Here is a 23,022-nt window from a genome sequence, read left to right on the forward strand (position 1 = left end):
TACTATATGTGTTTTCTTTCCACAGCTTAATGTCTGGACTAGCAGCCCTGGATGCCAAGACTTCCAGTCGATTAGGTATCATAACCGTCACTTACTACCTGTGGACAACATTTGTGGCTGTGATTGTGGGAATAATTATGGTCTCCATTATCCATCCTGGCGGAGCGGCACAGAAGGAGAGCACTGAAGAGGGCGGAAAGCCCATCATGAGCTCTGCAGATGCACTGCTTGACTTAATCCGGTAACTACATCCATTCTTTCTGCTTTCTGGAGGTAACATTTTGTGCATAACTGCATGAGGAACTGTGGCCTGAGGATAAATTCTGAACCTAAGGATGAACATTTTGTTTAAATCAAGAACAAGAATCAAGAAAATTTCAGAAGATGATTGTCAAGTTATCAGATGTTTATACTGGCTGTTTCTAGCAAAATTTACACGAAGGGCCACCAAATGTATGAGAAGTACTAACAACGCTGGGGTAGGGTTTTTTTTTACCCCCACAGAATCACATGTAGCCTGTGGAGTTCATCATGAAATCTATTATTAAGGCCAAGATAGCATTAAAATGTAATGTTTAAATAAGGCAGACAGTTGTAATAGGCAAAACCTTAAATACAAGAGCTGAAATCCACATTTTTCAGGAAACAGTTCTGAAAAGTGCTGTTATGACTGCTCGTAGCAACTCTCAGATGAAGGACACAATTAGAAAGATCACTGTTGTGATCTTTTTATTCCTTATTTTTATCATATTATTTGTTTTGCTTCGTGGCTTTTTCTTGTTTGTTGTATTTTGTTTTGGAGAAGAGAGGGTTGTTCTTTTAGACCAGCATTAGAGTACAGATGCTATATTGATGGCCTTGCCTAAATATCCCTCTTTGTCTCAACATTTCAGGTGCTAGCGGGATTAGTTTCCTGACTGAACGTAGTACTTGCCTCAGATTTATTTTGCTCATGCAGAAGGACCAAGTTTTGCCTTTGGTTGGTAGTTTCTCAAGCTAGTGATCTCATGCTATATTGGTCAGGGTCATCTAGGCCCAGTGTGTATCTAAAACATCAAGAGTTCTCTTTGGAGTTTGACTTGTTAAAAATGTTGCATGGTTTGTTTTTCAAAAACCCAAATTCCTGACCCTGACAAGGCATCAGCACACTGAGTGCTTTAATGAGAGTTACTGGGACCTCAAATCAGAAGGAACTGGGATGAAAAGCTTAGAAAAATCTTGGTTTTCTCCTCCAAGTTGTACTTAGCCAGGCCATCTGAAACCCGCATGTTGTTCTATTGTATCAAGCAGTGTCTTACTGAGAATGAGCCAAATTATATTAGTCATGGAGCAGCAGTTGAGCGCTCTCTCTTTTGTAGCTTTCCAGAAGACCACCATCTTCATCTGCAATGGGAAGATGCCCACTTCATGGCATCTGTATCTCCCCAGTGACTTTGCCATGATATGTGTGCAGTGAAATTCATGCATGTGTCTTTGTGGCATAATGTTAGGTCACATTATTTTGTTTCTGATGCATAATTCCTACACCAAGAGGAAGGAACTGAGGAAGTTACTGGAGCTTTGAACCCCTTAGTATGACAGGGTAGCATGAAAAGTAAAGAGAAATTAAGAAAACTGAAATCTCAATTATTATCTTCATAATGGCAGTGTTTGGAAACCCTTTGTGGCGTGCTGGGCTGTTTCTAAGGCCTCGGTCTTAGACAAGTAGAGGCATAGTGAGACATATGGTGCAATCTTACATCCAAACTGACCTTACAGCTGTCTCTGGAAAGGGTCTCCCTCATCATAGGTTCCCATCCCCTTCCTCACACCAGCCCAGTTGCTTTTTGAGACCCGGAGTAAGCTAGTTCATGGAGATGAGTCAGATGAAAAGTGATTTGGGCCTGCATAATTTAAATTCAGTTCTATAGATTATGTTTGCATAAAATGACAAAATGTCTGTATGACTGGAACTTGAGATCTGAGTTGCAATCTCATGTCTCCATCTCTGTCTGGCCAGTCCCTGTACACCACAGGTTTAGTGGTGAGGTTTGGGAACACTTTATTCGGCTGAGCCTCATTGCAGGTAAAATACTATGTCCTGATCTAAACGTTTGCAAATATCATCTATAATTCCACTTCCTACAAACATTTGCCTTAGCAAAAGAGTTTGCCTGCATATTTCAGGTATTCATGTTTCCAGGCAGGCACGTGCTTTTGGTCTGCGAAACCTTAAAGTCCTCACTGGTTTGGGCAAGTGCCAACAACGACAGGCCAGTGAGCCACTCTCATTACTGAAGCTTAAAAAGAGAGAATAAAGCTCTCTCCTTTTGCTGTGCTAAGCAGCAGTCACAGCTGCAATCTTTCTACTCTGAGTGCACAAACTGATGGTTTTTATTCCTCCACTACAGAAATAACCACATTTACTAAATAAATAAATAACACAACTGTGGGGAATGGGCTTTCAGCCTAGGCAAACACTATGAGTGAAATCCTGGCTCTGCTGAAGTCAATTGCAAAACTCCTAAATATCTATGTGGAAGTCTGGATTAAATGTAATGATGTATCTGCTGGTTTGAGCTTGAAAAGCTGATCCTTTAGCTCAATGATAAATCACTTCCATTCACAGCTGGAGACCATCTTTTTAGGCCCAGATTGGCTTATCTTCTCAATTCATTAATTTCCTCTCAATTTATCAATTGCACATGTGCACAGAAGTTTACACAGGAAACATCTGGCATTCTGCAAATGAAGAATGCTAAATGTACAAGTGGAGAGATGATACATGTGACATAATTGGGGGGTTTATTTTAAAGCATGAATCTTGGCGTGGTGATACACGTATTCACCCTCTCTGATTTCAGATTTGAAGCCACTTTGAAATGATGAAATACATTTTTATATCTTGTGATTTTATATATGACATTGTCAGGTCTGGAATTTTTGGCAGGGAGGATGTTGCTAGAAACTGAATTTTTGAGCGAGGATTTTCCTTTTAGAAGTGGTTTGAATCAGAAACTAAAGAATGTACTGACTTAGCAAAAAATGAAACCACGAACTATTGCAGAGCCTCATGGTCATCCTAAACACCTGCAACATTAATCAATAATCACATTATTATTCTGCATCATTTTGCAGACGGTGCTTCCCCTGAATATTTGTCTCTAATGTAAAAAAAACAGCAAGAAAACCTCCAGTGTATATGACTTGATTAGGACATAACAGTGACACTGTACCGCTTAATTCAGAAATGGCTCTAAACCTCGCATCAAGCAGGACATACATCATCTCATCAACATACTGAATTTCATGCCTCAAAAATTTTCTCCGCATGTCAACCATTTTTTGCCATGCAAAACAAAAGTACTTGAAAGACTTCCTTTCTAAAGGGAACCCAAAGAGACTGGGGACAAGATCTGTGGATGTCAATCTGCCCCTACGGATTTCCTCATAGAGTCAATCTAGACAGAGGGGCCGCTGAATGCAGCATAATAGAAGTGTTTTCAACATTCAAATACCTAAAATCAACATTCAAATACCTAAAATCTTTACTGCTGCTTTGGCCTTAAATGTCTGAAATTTTGCTTTGATCTGATCCAGCTTTAAAGCAAATACATCTTCTGCTGTCTGTGGAAGATACCCATTTAACCACGTAGTTCACCTTCGTGCCTGTACAGGAATCTCCCCTTGCATACCTTGTCCCTCTCCATCGGCAGTGTGCCAGGATCCAGGCTAAGGACAGGTAATTCAGAAGGCAGCTGTGAGTCTGAAGCTGTGCAGGAGATGCTGTTCTGATGATGCTTCTCTCTTTAGCTGCCACTTTGTAACTACATTGAAATAGATGGACCAATCTGCCTTAGTTATATTCAAGGTTTCTGGTGCAAGCAGTGCAAGGCTCACGAAAGTATATTTTCTTCCATATATAAAACTGTAAATCCCCAGGCTAAGGATCATCTTCTTCTCTTTAACACACCAAAGTACCTGATGCTTTATGAATTTTAATGGTTTACTGTCATGATGTGCAATACTTGTGAAGTAGGCAAGGACCATTTTTCTTTCTTACGGCTAGAGAACCAAGACACATGGAAAAGAAATTACTTCACTAAAGATTGTTCAGAGAAATCTATGGTGCCAGAGGAAATATCCCCAGCTCATACGAGACCTAGTAGGAGTCTTGTTCCGGGAATGTGGCTTTTGGGGCAGCCCCATGGTAGTAATAGCAATGAACTGACACACACCTTTACCTTCTTTTTCCTGTGTGAATTATCAAAATTAACTCTGTACTAGGTCCCAAAAAATAAAAGAGTGAATTTTTAGTAGCCTTTTGTGAGTTAAGAAATGAAGAAAGGCAAGATATGATTTTTTTAACATAATAAAGACTTTGAGTATCTTATTCAAAAGGACAAAAAGGGACATACTTACAGGAATAGTGTTCAATTTAAAATATTAGGTTTGTATAATTCTACAACTTATATTCACCTGACAAGCAGAATAGAAAATGCCTATAACTGGGGGACAAACATTTATAAAACAAGATACATGACTCAGGACTACACTATTTACATTAGCAGTTATTATTTCCACCACATTTGATTGCCATTATCAAAATACCTTTGATTTAGAAGGGTAAATCTTGTTGCAAAGCTGCTTTCATTTTGCTGATGAGGTAAAAACAAACAAGCAAACACCACAAATATTCACATGAGGAAACAAATCCCAGCCAAACTGGGGGTTCACCCTCCTGGTTTATATAAGACTGACTGTGTGTACAAATCTGGGCGCCAGCAAGTGCAAGGTTCACATACGTTTTTAGTCTTTCTCAAGTCTAACCAGACAGCGTGACATCACAAGCTTATTCAGTTCAAAAGCTACAGATAAAACAATTTAGTGAATGCAATCAAGATCAAATCGTGCCTTAACCCATAACACACAAATTTGTACTTTTCTGAAGTTTACTGGAAGGTTAAGTCGGAGCATTTTACCTCTGAATATTCAGGATTGCATCCAATTTAATAGCAGGTACCAGAAAATTCAATCTGGCTTAACCAAGAGACGGGGGGGGTTTATACCATTAATAGTTAGAAGAGGATATAAACACTGTAGAGGATTTGTGTTTTCATGGGAATCCTGAGCACTCTTTAAAATCATTTCCCTTCCCTCTTTTCAAGCTAAGGGCTATATCCCATTTTATAGAAATTGTGTTTCTTGAAAATAGGGCAGGAGAAACCCAGTATCTGCTGTAGTTTGGAAAAAGTCCAGGCTGTGCAGAACCAGAAATCATGCTCAAAAAAGTTTACAGCTGAAGACTGAATTGTATATACATGCAATAAGATATTTAATAGTGCATGAAATGATCCAGGGTTTAAGCTATGAAAGAACTTTTTAAAATAACTTTGCCCTACATTCATGCATCTTTTGCCAAAAGCCACTGTGTACTATGATAGAAATATGTATCTGTCCTCTGTGGCAAACTACCATTTTTTACTCATTTCAGATTGCCAGTTTTCTTTTATCTCACAAAACCAGCCTGGTGCCAGCACTATTCTGTACTGCATGTGACCAGATGTTCACTTCTGGTTAATTTTTAAGCATTTCAAGCTGCACAGAAGCCCAAACCTCAAGTACTTACAAAGGACTCTGAAGCCCCTAAATGTGTGGCACAAAAGGAAACCAATTTGGCACAAAAGGAAACCAACATGGAAGAAAGATAATTCCATGATGAAAACAACGCTGGGGAGATGGACTATGAAGCAGTTTCTGCTCTCTGGTCAGGATGCCTTAGTCGCAGATGGGGACGTGCATGGGGGCCAGGAGTTAAAACTGCATTAGGAAAGCCTCAACCCTAAAAGGGAATAAATCATCTGTCCTCCCGACAATTGGCCTGGACATCTTCCAATGTAAACATACATTTTTTATGAAATACTTTTGCCTTGGTGGAGCCTGGAACCATAGTGGAAATGCGTTGGGCCTGTCATGTTACCTTTGATATAATCCAGTCTTTTCAAGATTCCTAAAGATGTGATGTACTTGTGCTTCCACTCCAAGGAATGATTTTCCCAGAAAGCCATAGCCCTGTTGGGCTGTGTCAGGACATTTTCTTTCAGAAGCAGCAGAGAAGCAGAAGTTCACCCTCCAGATCCCTTACTGGAACTGAAAGCCATGCAACAGTGTTACCTTAGGACAGATAAAAAGTCCACATGTTTGGCAAAATGATTCCCCAATAAGAGTTCTTCTCTGATTTGCAAAAAAGACAAGAAAGACAAAATGTCTTAGACCTGATTAGTGATTTTTGCATTCTATTAGTATCGTTTATCACAATAATGAGGATTTAAATGCCTCATTAATTCTGCATTAATTCTGCAATCTGCAAAGACCAAAGTCTTCGGTCCTTTTAGCAGGAGGTAGTAAGACTGATAGTGAGAAATGAGATGAGGCACTGGAGGTGGCTACTGGTGTGCAAGATGCATCCTCCTGTGGGCCCTGAGATAGGTCATTTGTTCAGTCTTGCTGAATTAAATTTTGCCCTTGATTTCTGGAGTGCAAACCCTGATGGAGCCCACTGACAGCAGCAGGAAGGTATTTCAGATGTGTACCCATATGACTAAGGACAGGATTTGTGGCTCATGTGGTATGGTCAGAGTAGTCAGGAGTCTACGCAGCTGATGATGAAATCATGCAGGGGACAGCAAAAGCAAACTCATTTTTGAGATTAAGATAATGTCACTGAGAAGGACCTCAGCCTGTAGTAAATAGGGAACATATTGCTGTTCGTTCTTATGCACAGCTGGAAAACCTGGAAAGTTTACATTGTCATGTCCAGCTACTCAGACTCCAGTTTTGCTCTCTCTGTACCCTTGCTGTATAGAGTGACAGGGTGAGATCTCAAACACTGAAGTATTAGAATACTGACAACTACCCAGTCTTAAAACGATGTTCTTGCAAGCTCCACTATGCTAGTTCAAATTCGAGAGCAGAGTGTCCAAAGCTGGTTTATGCTCAGTGCAAATATAGGCCAATAAAGTATTATGAGGATGCGTGCACCGCAACAACCCAGTCTGGTGGCTTTAATTCCGCAGCGTGGGAGACTCCAGCCAACGACTGGTGTGGCCGGGATTAGGTGCTGATAACATGAAAGTCTGAGAGCAAAACCAGATTGCTGCTGCAGAGCAGAGAGTGCCCCAGAGGGAATGGGTGTTCTGAGTCGAGGAAACGACATCTGCCGTACCTGTGGCTGCTCTTGCGCTAGAGCAGCTGGCCTAATTTCTCATTAAAAAGATCTGCAAAAGCCGAATGCTTTGAATCAACAGATGTACTCGGGACTCATTCTGAGTGTCACAGATATTCAGACATCTGCAATTGAATTGAAGATAACTGCATCCAGAATTTAGCCTGTTGTTTCTAATAGAAGTTAACCAGCAGCCATCAAACTGGCTATCCGAGTAGCTGTAGGCTGATGTGGGACGATTCAGCTAATTCAGCATGAGTGGTAAAACAGCTTAACAGTGCTGATATTTGTATCATTACTGTAGTTCTCAGAGTCAGCGACCTTCTGAAGAGAGCAAGAGGGCTCCCATGCCCTGGGGGCAATGCTACAGCATGGCCTGTGCTGAAAAATGGATTCCTGACACAATTCATTTCCTAAAGCAGCAGAATACTAGGGGAGCAAAAATGAGAGAATAGCGTTAATTGGTAGGTTTATTGCTGGGAGACAATGTAGAAGGGAAGAGGACCTCCCACTTCTGGCAGTAGTAAGGTGCTACGTAGTCCTACATGTAGGGGGAAGCTGCACCCTCAGAGTTGCTCCTTAGACCAGGTGCTGTCTATACTTCACACCAGTCTTCAGGATTTTCTTCAAATTCCATGGTTACCAAATTGCAGAACAATGTTGCCTTAGTCATACATACACATTTCTAGCTTGGTACATCCTTACATCTGAATCCTCTTATCCCATACAGAATTAGGGAGTGACTGCAGAATTTGCTAGTAGAATGAACCAGACTGTGCATTGCAGCAGGATGTAGTCAAAGAAGGTGTTTAGTAGGTCACTTGTGCATATATGCTGCTATCACAGCAGAATCGGGCCAGGCATGCTGTGCCAGCTGTGGCTCCATAGCTCATGGTCTGTAGGAGGTTCACTGAGCTGATATTGAAGTTTCATGCACGTTCACTCTTCTAGCCTGTGTTGAACACTCCTGCTCTGGCAGAATTCCTGAAGCAGAAGATGCTCTGGGAAATGTTCTTCCTCAGGGCAGACAGTATTTAGCTCTTAATTTTTTATGTAATCAGAAACTATATGTCTCGATTTTTGTTTTACAATCATATCCTTGTCTTACACCTAAATTTATCTGTGTTCCACACCAGCCTCACTCAAATATATTCACTGTTTTTAATTTCCTATTATTATGTGAAATTACTTTTTCCAGGAATGCTGAATTGTGCCACTGAGGTTAGAGACAATGTTGCTTGAACCAGAGAAATGAATCCCATATCATTTTAAGTTTCCCACACTACTATTTTGTGTCCTGTATCTTGTAAGCAATCTAAAAGTAATGCTGGAAATTTAGAAGTATTTTATCTGCTTAGCTCTCTTAGTTGAATAAACACAACGGCATTTATAGGTGGTGACAGCAATGAGTAGCTCAGCTTGAATTATTACTTCGTAAGCACTGACAGTGTCTTTAATTCAATATATGTTAGTGATAATCACAGTGCCTGTTACACAGTGCCTGTTATGAATAGAGAGACAGACTCTATGGTCCTGATCCCAGATCCATGTGGGTAGATCTTTATCTTATGCAGAACTGCAGTAAAGCTAGTAGAGATCTGCAGGAGCCAGTTTGATTGCAGGCTGGATGCCTGGAAGATGGGTGGGCAGCACAAGGAGAGATCGACAGGTTGCAACACCCTGCCATTAATTTTGTAATACGTTCGGGCAAATGCAAGTGTCTGGATTTTGTGACAGACTGAAGCTCCCACCCCAGCTAGCGTTCCCCAGAGCTCAGGTTTGGTGGGACACAGACCCACAGGAGGGATGCCCTGAGGCGGCCAGGCTGGCTGGCAGTGGTGAGGATCCTCCCAACCCTCCTCATCCCAGTTCCATGGTAAAAAGTCCAATCCCCCACTACCAGTCTCACTTCAGTCTCCTGTTCTGAAACATCTGCAGGAGTACTTGCCAAACATCCAGCTCATGGCTGGAAATACCAACGTGCAGCAACACATACCCCTAAAGCAAGAATTTCTCAAGTGTTTCTGAAGAGGCCTGACTGAACCAACATCCCAGTCATCCCCCAGCTCTAGGTGACGGTTTGATACTTTCTTCTCATTATTTGTTTTTAGCCCATTAGAGTTCTCATCCATGAATTGCTCTCTTGAATGTTTTTAATTAACGAAACAAAATTTTGGCTAATACTGGATTTTTTCAATCCAAGTAAACCAGCTTAAAATAAAAAATAAGCCGAAGCTCTGGCAAACACATTCAGGTCAGCCCTTCACTAGATAAATTGTGTAACTTTGGTAAGGCTAGTCTCAAAGACTGGATCACAGTGCATAATATATTAAAAAATATTGGGAGAATTCCAGCATACAGTATTAAGTGGGTAGTTGTAATTCCTGCAGGATAAAGAATGATAAAGAAACAAAATGCTTTAATCCTCCACAAATTTGTCTAACATTTAATCTAGCTACTAACCATATGATATTTCCTTTCTCGAGCAGTCTTAATTTGTTCTTAATTCTACTAATTAGGACTATAAAACTAAGGCAGAAACTGGAAATCATCAGCAATTATATTCATATTTCTTTGTAAAGCTACAGCTCATACATGACATTCATATTCAGAGCTGTGCAGGACTCCTCAGCACGGATCTGTGATTTCAGAATAATTCATATTCACTCAGCAGCTCAGAGCACAATCATCACACTAACACTGTGTGCTCCTGTAGCACCTTTCATCTGATCATCTCAAATCACAAAACAAAGACAATTTAATATTAATGAAGCCTTTAACAATCTGGAAGCAGAATTCCCTTATAAGGCATAATAAGGCAATAACCATCTTTTCCCTCCAGTGCTTCCCCATCCTTTAAACAGTCTCTCCATTTTTCCTAGGTCCTTCTGTCAGTCCCCTGTGTCAGCCGAGTCCCCAGGGCTCAGGCAGAAGGTTGTGTCTGCATCTGGTAGGAAAGCGATGTACAGCCAGCTGTTGTCTGTGTCTTTGGCTACAGGTTCAGCATTTGAACCAGAGAATCATCAGCTTTATGGACAATTTGCAGAGATAACCCTGTGCTTTGCACTGTTGTTACTGGGATGAAAGCTCTGTTGATGGCAGCATGGCACTCAGACATACAGCACTGCTTACAATGGTGTCGTGAGTGTTGTTCATCGCTAAGCACATCACTACACAGTGTCTTAAGTATCTTAAGCTAAATCACTTCAATTAAATGAAAGTGTGTACAAAGGGACTGCATTAATTTAAGTAAACCTTGCTAATTTATGATAATTTCCTTACGTAGCCAAAGCTGCTGTTCTCTGCTATCACATCCCTATAGCACAGAGCCATCATCAGACCTGGGGCTCTTCAGCAGGGTCCTCTAACCACAGAGGTGTTGCAGTGTATGGTGTTATCCTGCAGGAATGCCAGGTCGCAGATCAAGCTGCAAGGGGTAGGTAATCCGAACTGTCTCACCTGTACTGAGGCAAGGAAATGCCAGGACAGTTAAAGAAGAGTAACTAAAGTGCTGCACATCAACCTCGTATCTTGCCTGGTAGTAACTTGTCTGTATAACACTAGTTTGCCCTAAAGCAACAACCTTACCAAAATGACCGACGATGCCTTTACGTGGCTTGTCTGCCCTCACACGGCAGGCCAACAAAACCCACTCCCTTTCAATCTTCTGTTTCAATCATCAGACAGTACTACTACCCTTTAATTAAAATTCTTCTCCCTCTGCTTTAACCTGAAAAGGATAATTAATTATCTCTTTGTAGCAATTGCTCTCAGTCCCTGATGCTACTGAAACAGATTCTACCTCATAATTTTAAGCGCGACCATAATGGCATGTCACGATCACTTAAAATAGCAATAAAATTGTTTTTTCTAACCCAGTGCAGCACAGCATGCTCTTGCTGCGACTCCGTTAGCAGCAGGCATATGCTGCTGCTGCAAAGAGGAAAGCAGGTCTGGAAAAGGTCTCGTTTCAGCATACACTTAAATATATATATATGTGTGTGTGTGTGTGTATATATATAGCAATTCTCTTTGGAATGAGAATGGGCTTTTCACATATACTTAGGTGTTGTCCTGTCTTAGGGCCTGAGCTGGACTTTGAATAAAAAGTCTCTTTGTTAGAGAATTCATGAGTTTCTCCTTGCATAAATATATGTATATGAAAACATAGAACTGGGTCATAGGCTGTCGCTGTCTTCTGCCCATAGGTTCAGAACTCTGGGATGAAAATAAATCAGTTCTGAAAAGGATCCTATTGGAATCATCACACAAATCTTGATTCCCAAATGCTGCATGGAAATATATGACTTTTTAGCTTTTTTGCCCAACTATACTATGATTCCCCTTTGAAGCCTGTAGAGGGTGTGCTCTCCATTTCAAATTAGGATTGAATGTCTTTCTGCAAAGTAGTAATCTAGCTCAAACAGAAGTTATAGATTAGCAGAAAGTCAGAAAAGATAACAACAAGAGTCCCTCTTGGAATTAAAAATCTATCGGTCTCACTGAAGATCTCACAGCATATGGTCATTGTCTTCCTCTGTAGCTCAGTTGTGCGCAAAGATGAAGGTGTTGGCCTCACTTCAGACTCTTGTTCTGCAGTGGGAACCACATTAAAATAAAATTTAGCAGAGACTGTGCAGCTCTAATCTCAATTATTTTAATCAGGAATGAGATCTTCTTTTTGAAAATAAAATTGTTCTTGTCCAAACCACTGCAATGTCTACATCACTTACAATTTCAGTGATGAAAGTGTATCAGGAGGTACTACAATTTATGAGTCACCTCACAGGATTACTTAGAAATCCCAAAGTAGATTACAGCACCCAGGAGTGTCAGGAATACATCCCCCAACACTGACTTTGTCTTGAACAGCTCATTATCTAAGTAGGAAAGACAAAATATGGAATAAAGGAATACTCTTCTCCGCAGTTAGCAGATGGGGAAGGGATTGATAGCAATTGTTTTGCCCCAGTTACAACACGGAGAATGTGGCAGAGCCAGAAACTGAAACTAGAGCTTGTGGGTCTCACTCCAGCTTTTTAGAAGCAAGTCCCAAAACTTTAATTCTGAGGAACTGTCTCTCTGTTGAGCCTTGCTCAGTCAGGTACAGCTGTATGGCATGAGGGGGAGAGAGTGGCAGTCTTCTGCACCCGTCCAGCCCCTGCTCTCTAGGAGGGTAAATAACTGATTTCCCGTGGGAGACCCAAGACACAGTAAACAGAAGTTGTCTTCAGTTCCATAGAAATTATTCTTTTATTTGTTCATTTTTAGGAACATGTTTCCAGCCAATCTTGTTGAGGCCACATTCAAGCAGGTAAGTGGCTATATTCCTTTTACCATGATGAAAGAGATGAGCCAGCATCATATAAAAGATGTATCTTCGTAAAACAGAATCCAGATACAGACATTGCATATTATTCCAGATACTGTTAGTACCTTCAGCATTTAGGAATTAATGAGTCCCTTTCCATTAGTCTCATCAGCCTTGATATCTGAAGGCAAAACAAACAGCATAAATTGCACAGTGTGACTAGAGAGTAGACATGCACACCTATGTCAGCTCCACCTCCACCTGAGGCCAGATCTTTGAGGACCTTGAGAAAGATGCTGTAGGGAAACAGAACAATTTATGCTTGTATGCTTAGAGCATGGTTTCTCTTATCATGGGACTGCAGAGTAGCTGGAATCTCTTTAAGAGCACACAGTAACACCGTGCAGAGAAAGAACAGAACACCATGTCCAATTAAAGCAACAAAATAATGTATTTGGGAAGAATCTAATTACTCAGAATCAAATTTGGCCAAAAAACCTCATCTAAAAGTTCTGAGTGAGCAAGAGGCATGGCTATATTTATTTCATCTGGCGGAATATTTCATGGGAACCTTACCTCTGGTGAGACAAAGAGAAGGGCACTCATAACCTCTAGGCAGTCATTCCTGATTATGTCTTATAGGAAAATAGCTCTATCAGGAGATGGTGTGTTTGCTGCACAGGGGTCTGACTAGAGGAAACTCTGATTTTGTTATGCTTTTCCAAAAATTCAACTGTTTTTACAGATTTTAGCAGCATAGGGACAGGAGCTGTCATTCTTCTTTTCATGCTTGTCCCTTTAACATGCAGCCTTGTTGAAACACAGCACTTAGGAGGTGTCATTACACTATTAATTCCTGCTGGGATATTATAATAAAAACTATTTTGTTTTCTTTCAGTATCGCACCAAGAGTATTCCCATCATTAAATCTAACAAAGCATCATCTGAAAGCACCACTCGTCGCATTATAATATATGGAGTTCAGGATGAGAATGGATCCAATGTCCAGAATTTTGCCTTGGATATCACTCCCCCTCCTGAAGTGATTTACAAGTCAGAACCAGGCACTAGTGACGGCATGAATGTGCTAGGGATTGTGATATTCTCTGCCACAATGGGTAGGTTTCAGACACGTTTGGTTTGTGATAATCCAAGTATCCATTTAAAAGAAAAAGATAGGGGTTGGGTTGTTTGCGTTCTTGATTAACCTTTTTTAACTGCTGCTTGTCTAAACCTTGTGGGGGAAAAGGCAAGGCTGTTACAGAGCTGTTCTCCCAACCTTTCGAAGATAAATCTTCAAAATCCTTGATGGCTTTTGTTCCATGCAGTTCTGTTTTCTGTGCATGCACTTTCATTCTTCTTGTTTTATTTTTTTCTGGATTATTTTGAGCTCTCATGGCTGGACGTTTCACCCCTGCAGCTGCCAGTCCAAGAAAAACCTGCTCCACAACGAACTCTTTGGCTAAAGTTCCCCCCACTAGGCAGAAAATTACTTTAGCCCTGGAGTCTGCCCAGTCTGTTGTTCTTGCCCAATCTTAGTCACATTTTACCACATCATTAGTGTAGAATATAACTGTCACTTATCTATGTAAGAACACAATTTAGATAATGAGCCTCAGTGATATCTTGAATAAGTGAGCTACAAAGGTATATTGTTTTATGAGTTTTAAATCTGTAGATCTTCTCTTTGATTGAAACGTCTTGATTTTATTTTTGCTATCTTGCTGATAGTTATATACCATTTAGTACCTTTTCACGGAGAGATTTTGTCTGGGTAATTTATTCAGGTTCACTTGCTGGAGGAACTCATTGGTGCCATGTGTGCTAGATTATGTTTGTGGTTTTAGAAGAGGGACTTTAAACAAACACACCATAGTTAATTTGATAATTTTTACAAGAAAATGCTGATCAAATTTTCCTTATCTAATTTTATTCTTGGAAGTTAATCTGGTGAGCAGAGGTAGTTCCATAAAACATTTTTGACTGTATTTAGTATATTATGGTTCATACCAGGACAAGGGGTCAAAAATCAAGTCTGGAATTAGCAGATTTGTCTCTTCTAGTTTCTCCAGAGGGTGGTATTCCACATGCAGCACTGCTGGAAATTGACTGTGCCCCAGTTTGTAATATTTTATAGTCGGTTCCCAAAGTACAATATCACAGCAAACACTATTCCAGCCAAAAAATATTGGATATGAATGGATTTAATTACATGTGCTTATTAGGATCAGTGGCAATTCTATACTTCTGAGCACAGCAGGTCATTCATTGTTTTCCCAGAACTGAATGTATTACTTTTACCGTGCCCCGAAGTCGTGCTGTCCTGGGGCTCAAGAGATGGAAGCTGAGAGCTGGTTTCTTCTTGGCTGATGTACAGAAAATGTACCGCCAGTACTGCCATGTGCAGCATAGCTCCAGCTGCTGGGTCGGCTGTGACTATATTAGCTGTGAACAAACTTGAGACACTAAACCCTCAAAACTTGTCATCTAATGGTGACTATTTCAGACTGTCATTTTGAACAAAGGTTGCAGGCAAGCATTTATCACTCTCTTCAGCTTTTAGCACCCCACAAAAAAATGGAAGCAATGAAACAGAATATATGTGCCTTGAATCTTTATGAAAGAAGAGCATCCTTTATAGTTTTTAATTATTGCAAAAAAAAAGTTATACAGGCCTTGGTGCTTTGTAACAATTTTGCTCCCTTTGGCTGAGTCTTATTTGCAGAAGGGTCTTTTTACACCACTTTGGCATAGAAAAACAGCACGAGGGTGGGTATGAGTTCTTATTATAGCTTCTTTAAGGTCCTTGAACAGCATCAGAATAGCATAAAGGGACAGTAATTTAGATGTGAGCTAACTGTCTTTTCGTTTTCCTGAAGTGGCAGCTGAATTGCTTAGTAATCTCAGGCCAGGAATAAATCCTGTGCATGAATGACTCTTCTTTGCCAGGCACGCACTAAAATGGGCAACATTTGACAGGCAGACTGTGAGGTCAAGGCACATGAAAAGCCTTGATGCTGGGCTCAGCTGTGACTAGCTGTATTACCTCTTCTCACATAGTGTGCAGGAATTTCTGTTAGAGATTATCACAAGCAGCTAAGCGTTGAGACATCTGATCTTTATTTCTTGGAGGAGCAAACATTACTTATTCTCTACAAGGAAAATTCTTTCAATAAAATGGAACTTGGTACACCAGGGCTGCAGACAGAAGGCCCCAGTCCTGGCTGCTGCCTTGTCTTTCCCCACCAATAACCACATGCTTAGGTAGGATGGTGTTTTAAAGCGCAGCTTCCAGTTATACATGTAAAATGAAAAAGAAGGCATTTCTTCTTTTTGGCATTATACAGAATTAGAAGCCAAGACCCTAGTAAAACTGTCACTGACGGGGCTAGAAGAGGTGAACTATATTTAATGTCCTATTATGAAAGATGAGCAACATGCTTAATGAAAGTGTTATTATCTGACCTAAAAGTTATGGCTTAGATGAATATTAACATGCTTACAAATCCACATCTTGAATGCACTGTTATTGTGAAATCCCTGGATAAAACAGCTGAGAGCCTCCCTCCCTGCCTCAGGAGGGGATTGCCCTGGAAGCGGTGCTGCCTGAGACCTGGCTCGCGAGCACAGACGTCCCTCTGAGGGACAGAGCCCAGGCTCCTGCTCAAAGCAAGGACACTGCATATCCAGAGCAAGTGGCAGCACACATCCCACTCAGAGCCCCCTGCTTCCTCATGGAATTCCCTTCAAAGGCAGTCTCACTTGGTGCAGCTAGCTTTTGAAGTGCTTTCTTGAGCAATTAACTTGATCACTTATAATCCTTTCAGGGAGTGATGGCAGAAAACTATTAAAATAGGAAAATTATGTCTCTATTTATATGCGTTATTGGAAATTAACACTGTCTGGAGAATATACGGTTAGATGACATATCCCAGAGGTGTGTTCTTTTTGTTTCTGAGCACTGGGTGCACATAAATGGGTTTTCTTTGCTTCCTTTTTTGCTGGTTAGTCTGTATAGCAATTTGGCTTTTCTTCACATGAAGTTTCATTTCTTATCTCCCCCAAGTTTGCAAAGCCTGACTGATAGTGAGGGTTGGTTGCTATTATGTAGACAGATATCTACTAAAAATGGGATGGAGAGCCCCCATATTAACTCCCTGTTACCAGAACAAACCTCAGTAACTGGCTTTGCCCCAGAAGCGTCTCATGGATGCTACCCAGTTGTACGTAGCACGCAGCGGTAAGGCAGACTGCAGGCAGAGACGGCTTCCTTCATTAGAAAAATGTTTTTCAGTTTGTCTTCCATGGATCCCTCAGAGCAGATAAATCCATCTCAGGGCTCTATGAAAGCCAGATAAGGAAACAGGCTTGCCGCTGGGGAGGTGAATCTACAGCACAAAAGTCTATACCACCACGGGGAAACTTCCAGGGAACTGCAAATGAAAGAACACCGAGCTAGGGGAGAGCCAAAGCACAAGGTGTGGCCTGGCTCCCCCACACTCTCATTGTGTTTGTGTGTGTGATATAAGATTTTTCAGATACCGCGTGTGTTTATATAGCACAAAGATCTATATTCTTCCACTGCCTCCCACTTAGTTCACTTTGAATTACAGCAGGGAGGGAAAGCGCTGAGGCTTTGCATGAAGGCACCTGAGAAACTGAACCTGAATGCCTTTGTTTGCAGGTATAATGTTGGGAAGAATGGGGAACAGCGGCGTTCCTTTAGTCAGCTTTTGCCAGTGTTTAAACGAATCTGTCATGAAGATAGTGGCAGTTGCTGTTTGGTAAGTAACTGTTCTAGTAATAATTTTTTTTTTTTTTTTTTTTTAGAGAGTAAGAAAATTTCAACAGTAGAGGATGCACAGAAATGTAATGAACGTATTTCCAGGGAAATAAATGAGGGTGAACAATCCTTAGCTTTGCAGGGCCTCAGCATTTGAAAGAAGATACATACATACACATCGTGTCTACATATTACTGCCAAATAATGAAACATGGTATAGCTGGGGGGGTGTCTGCTGTATGCACTAGGGGCACTGCCAATCCTTGGGCATGCCACGAGGGATTATAATACTTCCAGCCCACACAAGGAAGGAGCATGACGAGATCCTCGAGCTGGTACTTCCATCCCTTACAGCACTGCTCCACTAGAAATACTAGCCTGCCTTCAGCTTGCTCAGGAGAGGGCTGGGCTCTTGTGCTGACGTGACAACTGTCATTAACATGGTTGCTGCCAGCTTGGCTCTCTCTGCACTGAACAGCACAGTGGAGATGATATACCCAGAGCGCTTGACTCGGGATGTCTCCAGTCAGCAGAATAGCCCTCAATGAACCATTCTAGGCCATGTCACTTAGGAACAGCTTCAGAGCAATCCTAAATTACACCGAGAGACACCTAGACCTGACAACCCACCTACCCCAAAGATCAAAGGAATAGTAGGTGACTGCCAACAACAAAAACTATGAGCTTAGCATCTTTCCCACCCTTCAGAAGGTCCCCAAACATGGCTCAGCCCGACATGGGAGGATCCCACTACGAGACTTTGTTTCCAGCTACGTGGTCCAGTCTGAGTGAGCTGGTCAGGGAATGATCACTTGGTTAGATGGGTCCAAGGGGGTAATTTCTGGAAGGATGAGAGGGAAGTGGCAAGTCTCTGAAGACGGCTTGTATCAGAAACAGTGTGGCCAGCAGGACTAGGGCAGTGACCGTCCCCCTGTACTCAGCACCGGTGAGGCCTCACCTTAAATACTGTGTTCATTTTGGGCCCCTCACTACAAGAAAGACATTGAGGTGCTGGAGCGGGTCCAGAGAAGGGCAACGAAGCTGGTGAGGGGTCTGGAGTCCAGTCCAGAGAGGGTTCAGAAACTAGGTATTCTTTCTCCTGTCTGCCCTGAATCAAACTCCCAGGCAGTCCAAGAGCATGTCTAATGCATGTTGACATTTCTCCTATGTCTTCCAAAGGCAAAATAAACATTTACTGAACAGCTTCCAAATAAAATCCATGAACAGTTACACAAGCACAAGCACATCAGCAGAGCTTAGGATTCATTCCCCCTCTCCCCAGTAAATGATCCATCTTAAGCTAAAAAGTCTGAGCTGCTTTCTGAACCAAAACATTTTAAAGTAACTCCTGACCAGCACCATAACCTCAGCTGTGCTGAGGAGTACCCCACATAAAAGACTCTTTAACCCAGTGCTTTGGGCTCACTCCTCAAGCGTGAGAGAGAGGGGCTTAGTCTGGTAAAATGACTGAACCCAGCTGTGCCGCTTCCAGACAGGCTGCTGTTACTGCGCTGCTACCGGAATCACAAGGATTCCCCATCTCATGCTGTTTGGTAGAAGTGAGCTATCTCCTAATAATGACTGTCTTTCTTTTTGCTCAGGTATTTTCCATTTGGAATCGTGTTCCTGATTGCTGGTAAAATCTTAGAAATGGATGACCCTTCAGCCATTGGGAAGAAACTGGGTTTCTATGCCATTACGGTGGTTTGCGGCCTAGTGGTGCATGGGCTGTTTATTCTGCCAATGATGTACTTCTTTATCACCAAGAAGAATCCCATTGTCTTCATCAGAGGGATTCTTCAAGCCTTGCTCATTGCTCTGGCCACGTCCTCCAGGTATTATACGGTTTCTAGACACATGACAAAATACTTGCTAGATCCTTACTACAGCTTTCTCTTGGGAACAGCACTGTACTGGAGCAGATACATTTATATCTGAACAATGGCCTGTGTCAAATTCACTGATATATTTGTAAAATATGTGTCTCAACATTTGGAAGTTATGTGTGGGAGCCATTTGACAATAATGTTTGTCACATTGTTTTCCCTCAGTTTAAAAAAATATTGGACAAAAATGTTTTTTCTTAGAGGACTAGAAAGGAAATAAGGGTATTTTTCCATAAAAACAAACATTGTACTTCTACAACGTTAATATATATAAGGGACACACAGTTTGTCGAAACTTCATTTTTGGTATTAGTGAAGAGCCTCTTAGTTCAGTCATATGGAAACGTTTTACCCTTTCTACTCATCTAATCTTTATTTCTTGGTACATTAAGTAAAGGCTGTGGTTGTAGGCTATTGTCCAGCACCGGGAAAGTATTTAGCTATTCTGCTCAAGGAATAATATATTTCGTGTCCTTTTAGGGAAGATGTGCAATGAGTTTTAACCGTAGCTGAACAAAGGTACAGTGAAAATGGGAAACAGCTTGTGAACTGATTAGGAAAATGACTCCCAACACAGATATACTGGTTCGTGAGAAGTGCTTGAAAGGGCTGGATTTGACTTGCACGGAGTGGAGACAAGAACGACAACTAAAATAACATTTTCCTGTAGCCAATATAATGAAAACACAGTTTCATGGCATCTGTGGCTGGAGGCTTGTTACTCTGAAGTAACAAGAGCAGGTATACCTACCATTTTTTATGCAGCAATAAAAGCCACAGTACAAGTGGAAAATGCCAGGTAAATAGGTCTCTTTAGCGCATATTAAATATTCATTATTTCTACTGTCAGCTATAAAGGAAGAGGGCTAAAGAAAGGAAAAGATACCTTTCTTTTACCTCATTTTTGCTTTTTGATTTTTGAAGTTATTATTGTTACTTTACAGACATGCTGGAAAATACTAAATTCTTATCCAGATTTTGAAATGATGACAGCTAGTGAAAAACACCTACCTTCATCTACCTGATTTAGACTTCAAGTTAGTAGTTAGAACAAAATCAATGATAAATTGGGAATGGCTGTTTATAAAGAAACATAATGAACATTTAAAAGGCTTTATTAACCCCAGAATATTTATTCTAATTAAAAATAATAACTGAGGAGTACTTCATCTAGTTATACTTAAATACCAATTCCTTCTTCTATCTTATAATGCTTTCTTTAATAAGTTGAGCTCTGATGACTAATATATCCTTTCAGGCAATAGTATTGTACCAGCTTCTTAACCCTTAGGCCTCTAATCTTACTTTTCCCCATAACTTCCCAAGCTCCGAGAGGAAGAATTCATGTAATCTCACCTACAATGGAGTGAGCTGCTTAGAAATGAAGTTCATTTGTAATTGGTGAGATTACAGAAGGAAAAGGCAGGAATGACACAGATAAAAAATCCTGGGAAAGCAGTCAAATAAGTATCGATTTAAATAAATTCTTTTTAATAGTCTAATAAGGGCCATTATGTAAGCAGTGCAAATGGCTTTCCATAGGGCATCACCACTGATAAATAATTATGTGAGTTTTGCAGAAATCTGGAACTCTTCTGAGAATTATATAAGTGAATAAATACATGGAGAAGTAACAATGTAACTTCCCTGAACTCAGATTAGTTGATGTTATTCATTTTTGCTATAATCTTCTACAAAACTTATTTTTGTTACAAAACATTACTTTTCAATGAGGTAATTACTGTCAATGCTAAAAGAGAAATAATATCTATTTTACTGAAGGGGCAATGAAAAAGAGAAAACTTAAGTTGTACTAGACCTGTGCCAGACTTGGGAAAAGAGCCTAAAACTTTTATCCCCAGCCCATTGGCCTGATCAGGCTCATTATAGATCTAGCGAGGTCCAACAAGATAATCTGGGGCAAAGTCAGGTGCAGTTGTCTATCTCTTATGAATATACATAAAGTGGTTAGGGCAGGAGTAAGCAGAGAAGAAGGAACATGTAGGAGTGGGTAGGAATTAAAAGAAAGGAGAGGAGGGAATGATTATTTCTGTACAGTTGGAAGGTATTGACTTTCCACTATGTTTCATTTTACAAGGTGTTTTCATATGTAACGGTTTGCTCCAAAATGACCCATAAAGAGCAACATACTGTGAAATACAAAGTAAAGAAAAAATTATGTGCTGGGTGGTGTTTTAAACTCTAATTAGGCTTAGACAATACAGGCAAGCTTTTTTATTAGAACATAATAAGCGTGTAGATTGAGATGTCGTCACATCCCCAGATTCAAGTAAGATGCTAATTTTGCACTCAAAGATGTTCGTGTTGGAAAAGGCTCGTCCGGTTCACATTTGACATGCTTGACTATCTGCCCTGCTCCTCTAAGAATTCTGTTTCTGAAGAACTCTATTGCTGACAACTCAGGTTTTTTAATCTGTGCCATTCCATTAATTCTCTTTTGCTAGAAGAAAGATAGTTTTTCTCAAAAATCTAATCTGAATTTTTCTCTTTTTAGGAAAAAAAAAAGAGAAAATTTTGTTTGTGTTTTACCTACAGCATCTATAGAAGTTTGTCCTTTTCTCTTCTGTTAATAAGCAACAAAAACAACCATTTTTTTCACCAGTATAGATCCCTTTATCAAGGGAGGTTTAATCAAGACTTAAAAGGTCAGCACATATTCTGACATGTTCAAAATCAGACTACCTTTCTTAATTTTCCTTACTTTGCATCAGCATTGCATTTTGATTTTTATAACCAATTTACTAGTCCTTTACTGGTCTGGAAATTTTCAGGACTTGTGCTTTTTTAAATAATGATCTTCCATTCCTATCAAGGCAATTCATTGTTTCTTCATTGGATCTTATCTCCTTAGTCTGTCTCTAGCTCTGAAAGTATCAAACCGCTTTACAATCATGAAGTGCCCTCTTTGCAGCTCATGATATATTCCGGTCCAGGTTGCTTGAGGTGTATTTCAAAGTTAGCAATGTTCCAACGCCAATCTCATCAATCAGAGTAACAAAACAAAAAGTCAGACATGATACGTAGTCACAAAAAATACACAACCAGATCTACAAAGGGATGCAGGGGTTTGGTTTCCCTGTTCTACGTGAGTGCCTAAGTTATATTCCCACTAGGAGGAAGTCCAACATTGGTTAGTTCGAGAATTTTTAGATCAGGTTTTTTTTTATCTATCTCAATTACTTTTAGAAGCATAAGGAAAGACCATGCATGCTCTCTAGCAAATGTGAGCTACCTCTTTTAAAAGACCTGCATATCACAGTGATCGTCATTGCAAAGCTTAACTTTTCAGCAGCTTTCAACCATAAAGGATGCCTATGGTTCATCTAGGAACTCGGCTCCTCATGGGGAGAGTTGGGCTTCTAGGAAAGAGCCCCAAAAAGCCAGCGTGGTAAAGAGAGCTAGGCAGGCATCAGGCAGAGCTATAAAGCAAAAATTTCAACCTACAGAACTGACGAGAGAGATGTGTCTCTCTCTGCTGAGTCTCTTCAAGGTAAATCTATCCTCACCTGAGGTTTTTTCCAGCCCCACTCCCTTACCCCAGGCTGATGTGAGAGTGCCACTGAGAGTGGGGAATACACGGGGAATTCAGCTTTCCCTTAAACTTGTGCTGACTTTGACTCTTCTGGGGCTCTGACTCCCAGGAGAGAGCCCCTCTTCCTGGGGATATTGAGTACCTTGAGATAGAACTCTCTCCTCTTCCACTGTGCAAGGAATAATTACGTATTTATAGACCCAGAGAGGGTATAATGTGGCAACAGAGCTCTGGCACCAGCTGGCAGCTCAGGCTGTCCAGAATCACCATCAGGACTTGCTATCA

General features: G+C 40.8%; 1 protein-coding gene across 1 annotated transcript in view; it reads left to right on the top strand.

The window, feature by feature from the left end:
• The window catches only part of SLC1A7 (solute carrier family 1 member 7), a 54,378-nt gene that overhangs the window by 16,091 nt on the left and 15,265 nt on the right, over positions 1-23,022 (top strand). The window contains exons 3-7 of the mRNA XM_063343907.1: positions 26-241; positions 12,476-12,518; positions 13,414-13,633; positions 17,200-17,299; positions 18,900-19,133. Coding sequence (XP_063199977.1) covers positions 26-241; positions 12,476-12,518; positions 13,414-13,633; positions 17,200-17,299; positions 18,900-19,133 — 813 coding nt within the window. The remainder of the gene's footprint in view (positions 1-25; positions 242-12,475; positions 12,519-13,413; positions 13,634-17,199; positions 17,300-18,899; positions 19,134-23,022) is intronic.

The sequence above is a fragment of the Chroicocephalus ridibundus genome, chromosome 8 (assembly GCF_963924245.1).
Source record: "Chroicocephalus ridibundus chromosome 8, bChrRid1.1, whole genome shotgun sequence".
NCBI lineage: Eukaryota > Metazoa > Chordata > Aves > Charadriiformes > Laridae > Chroicocephalus > Chroicocephalus ridibundus.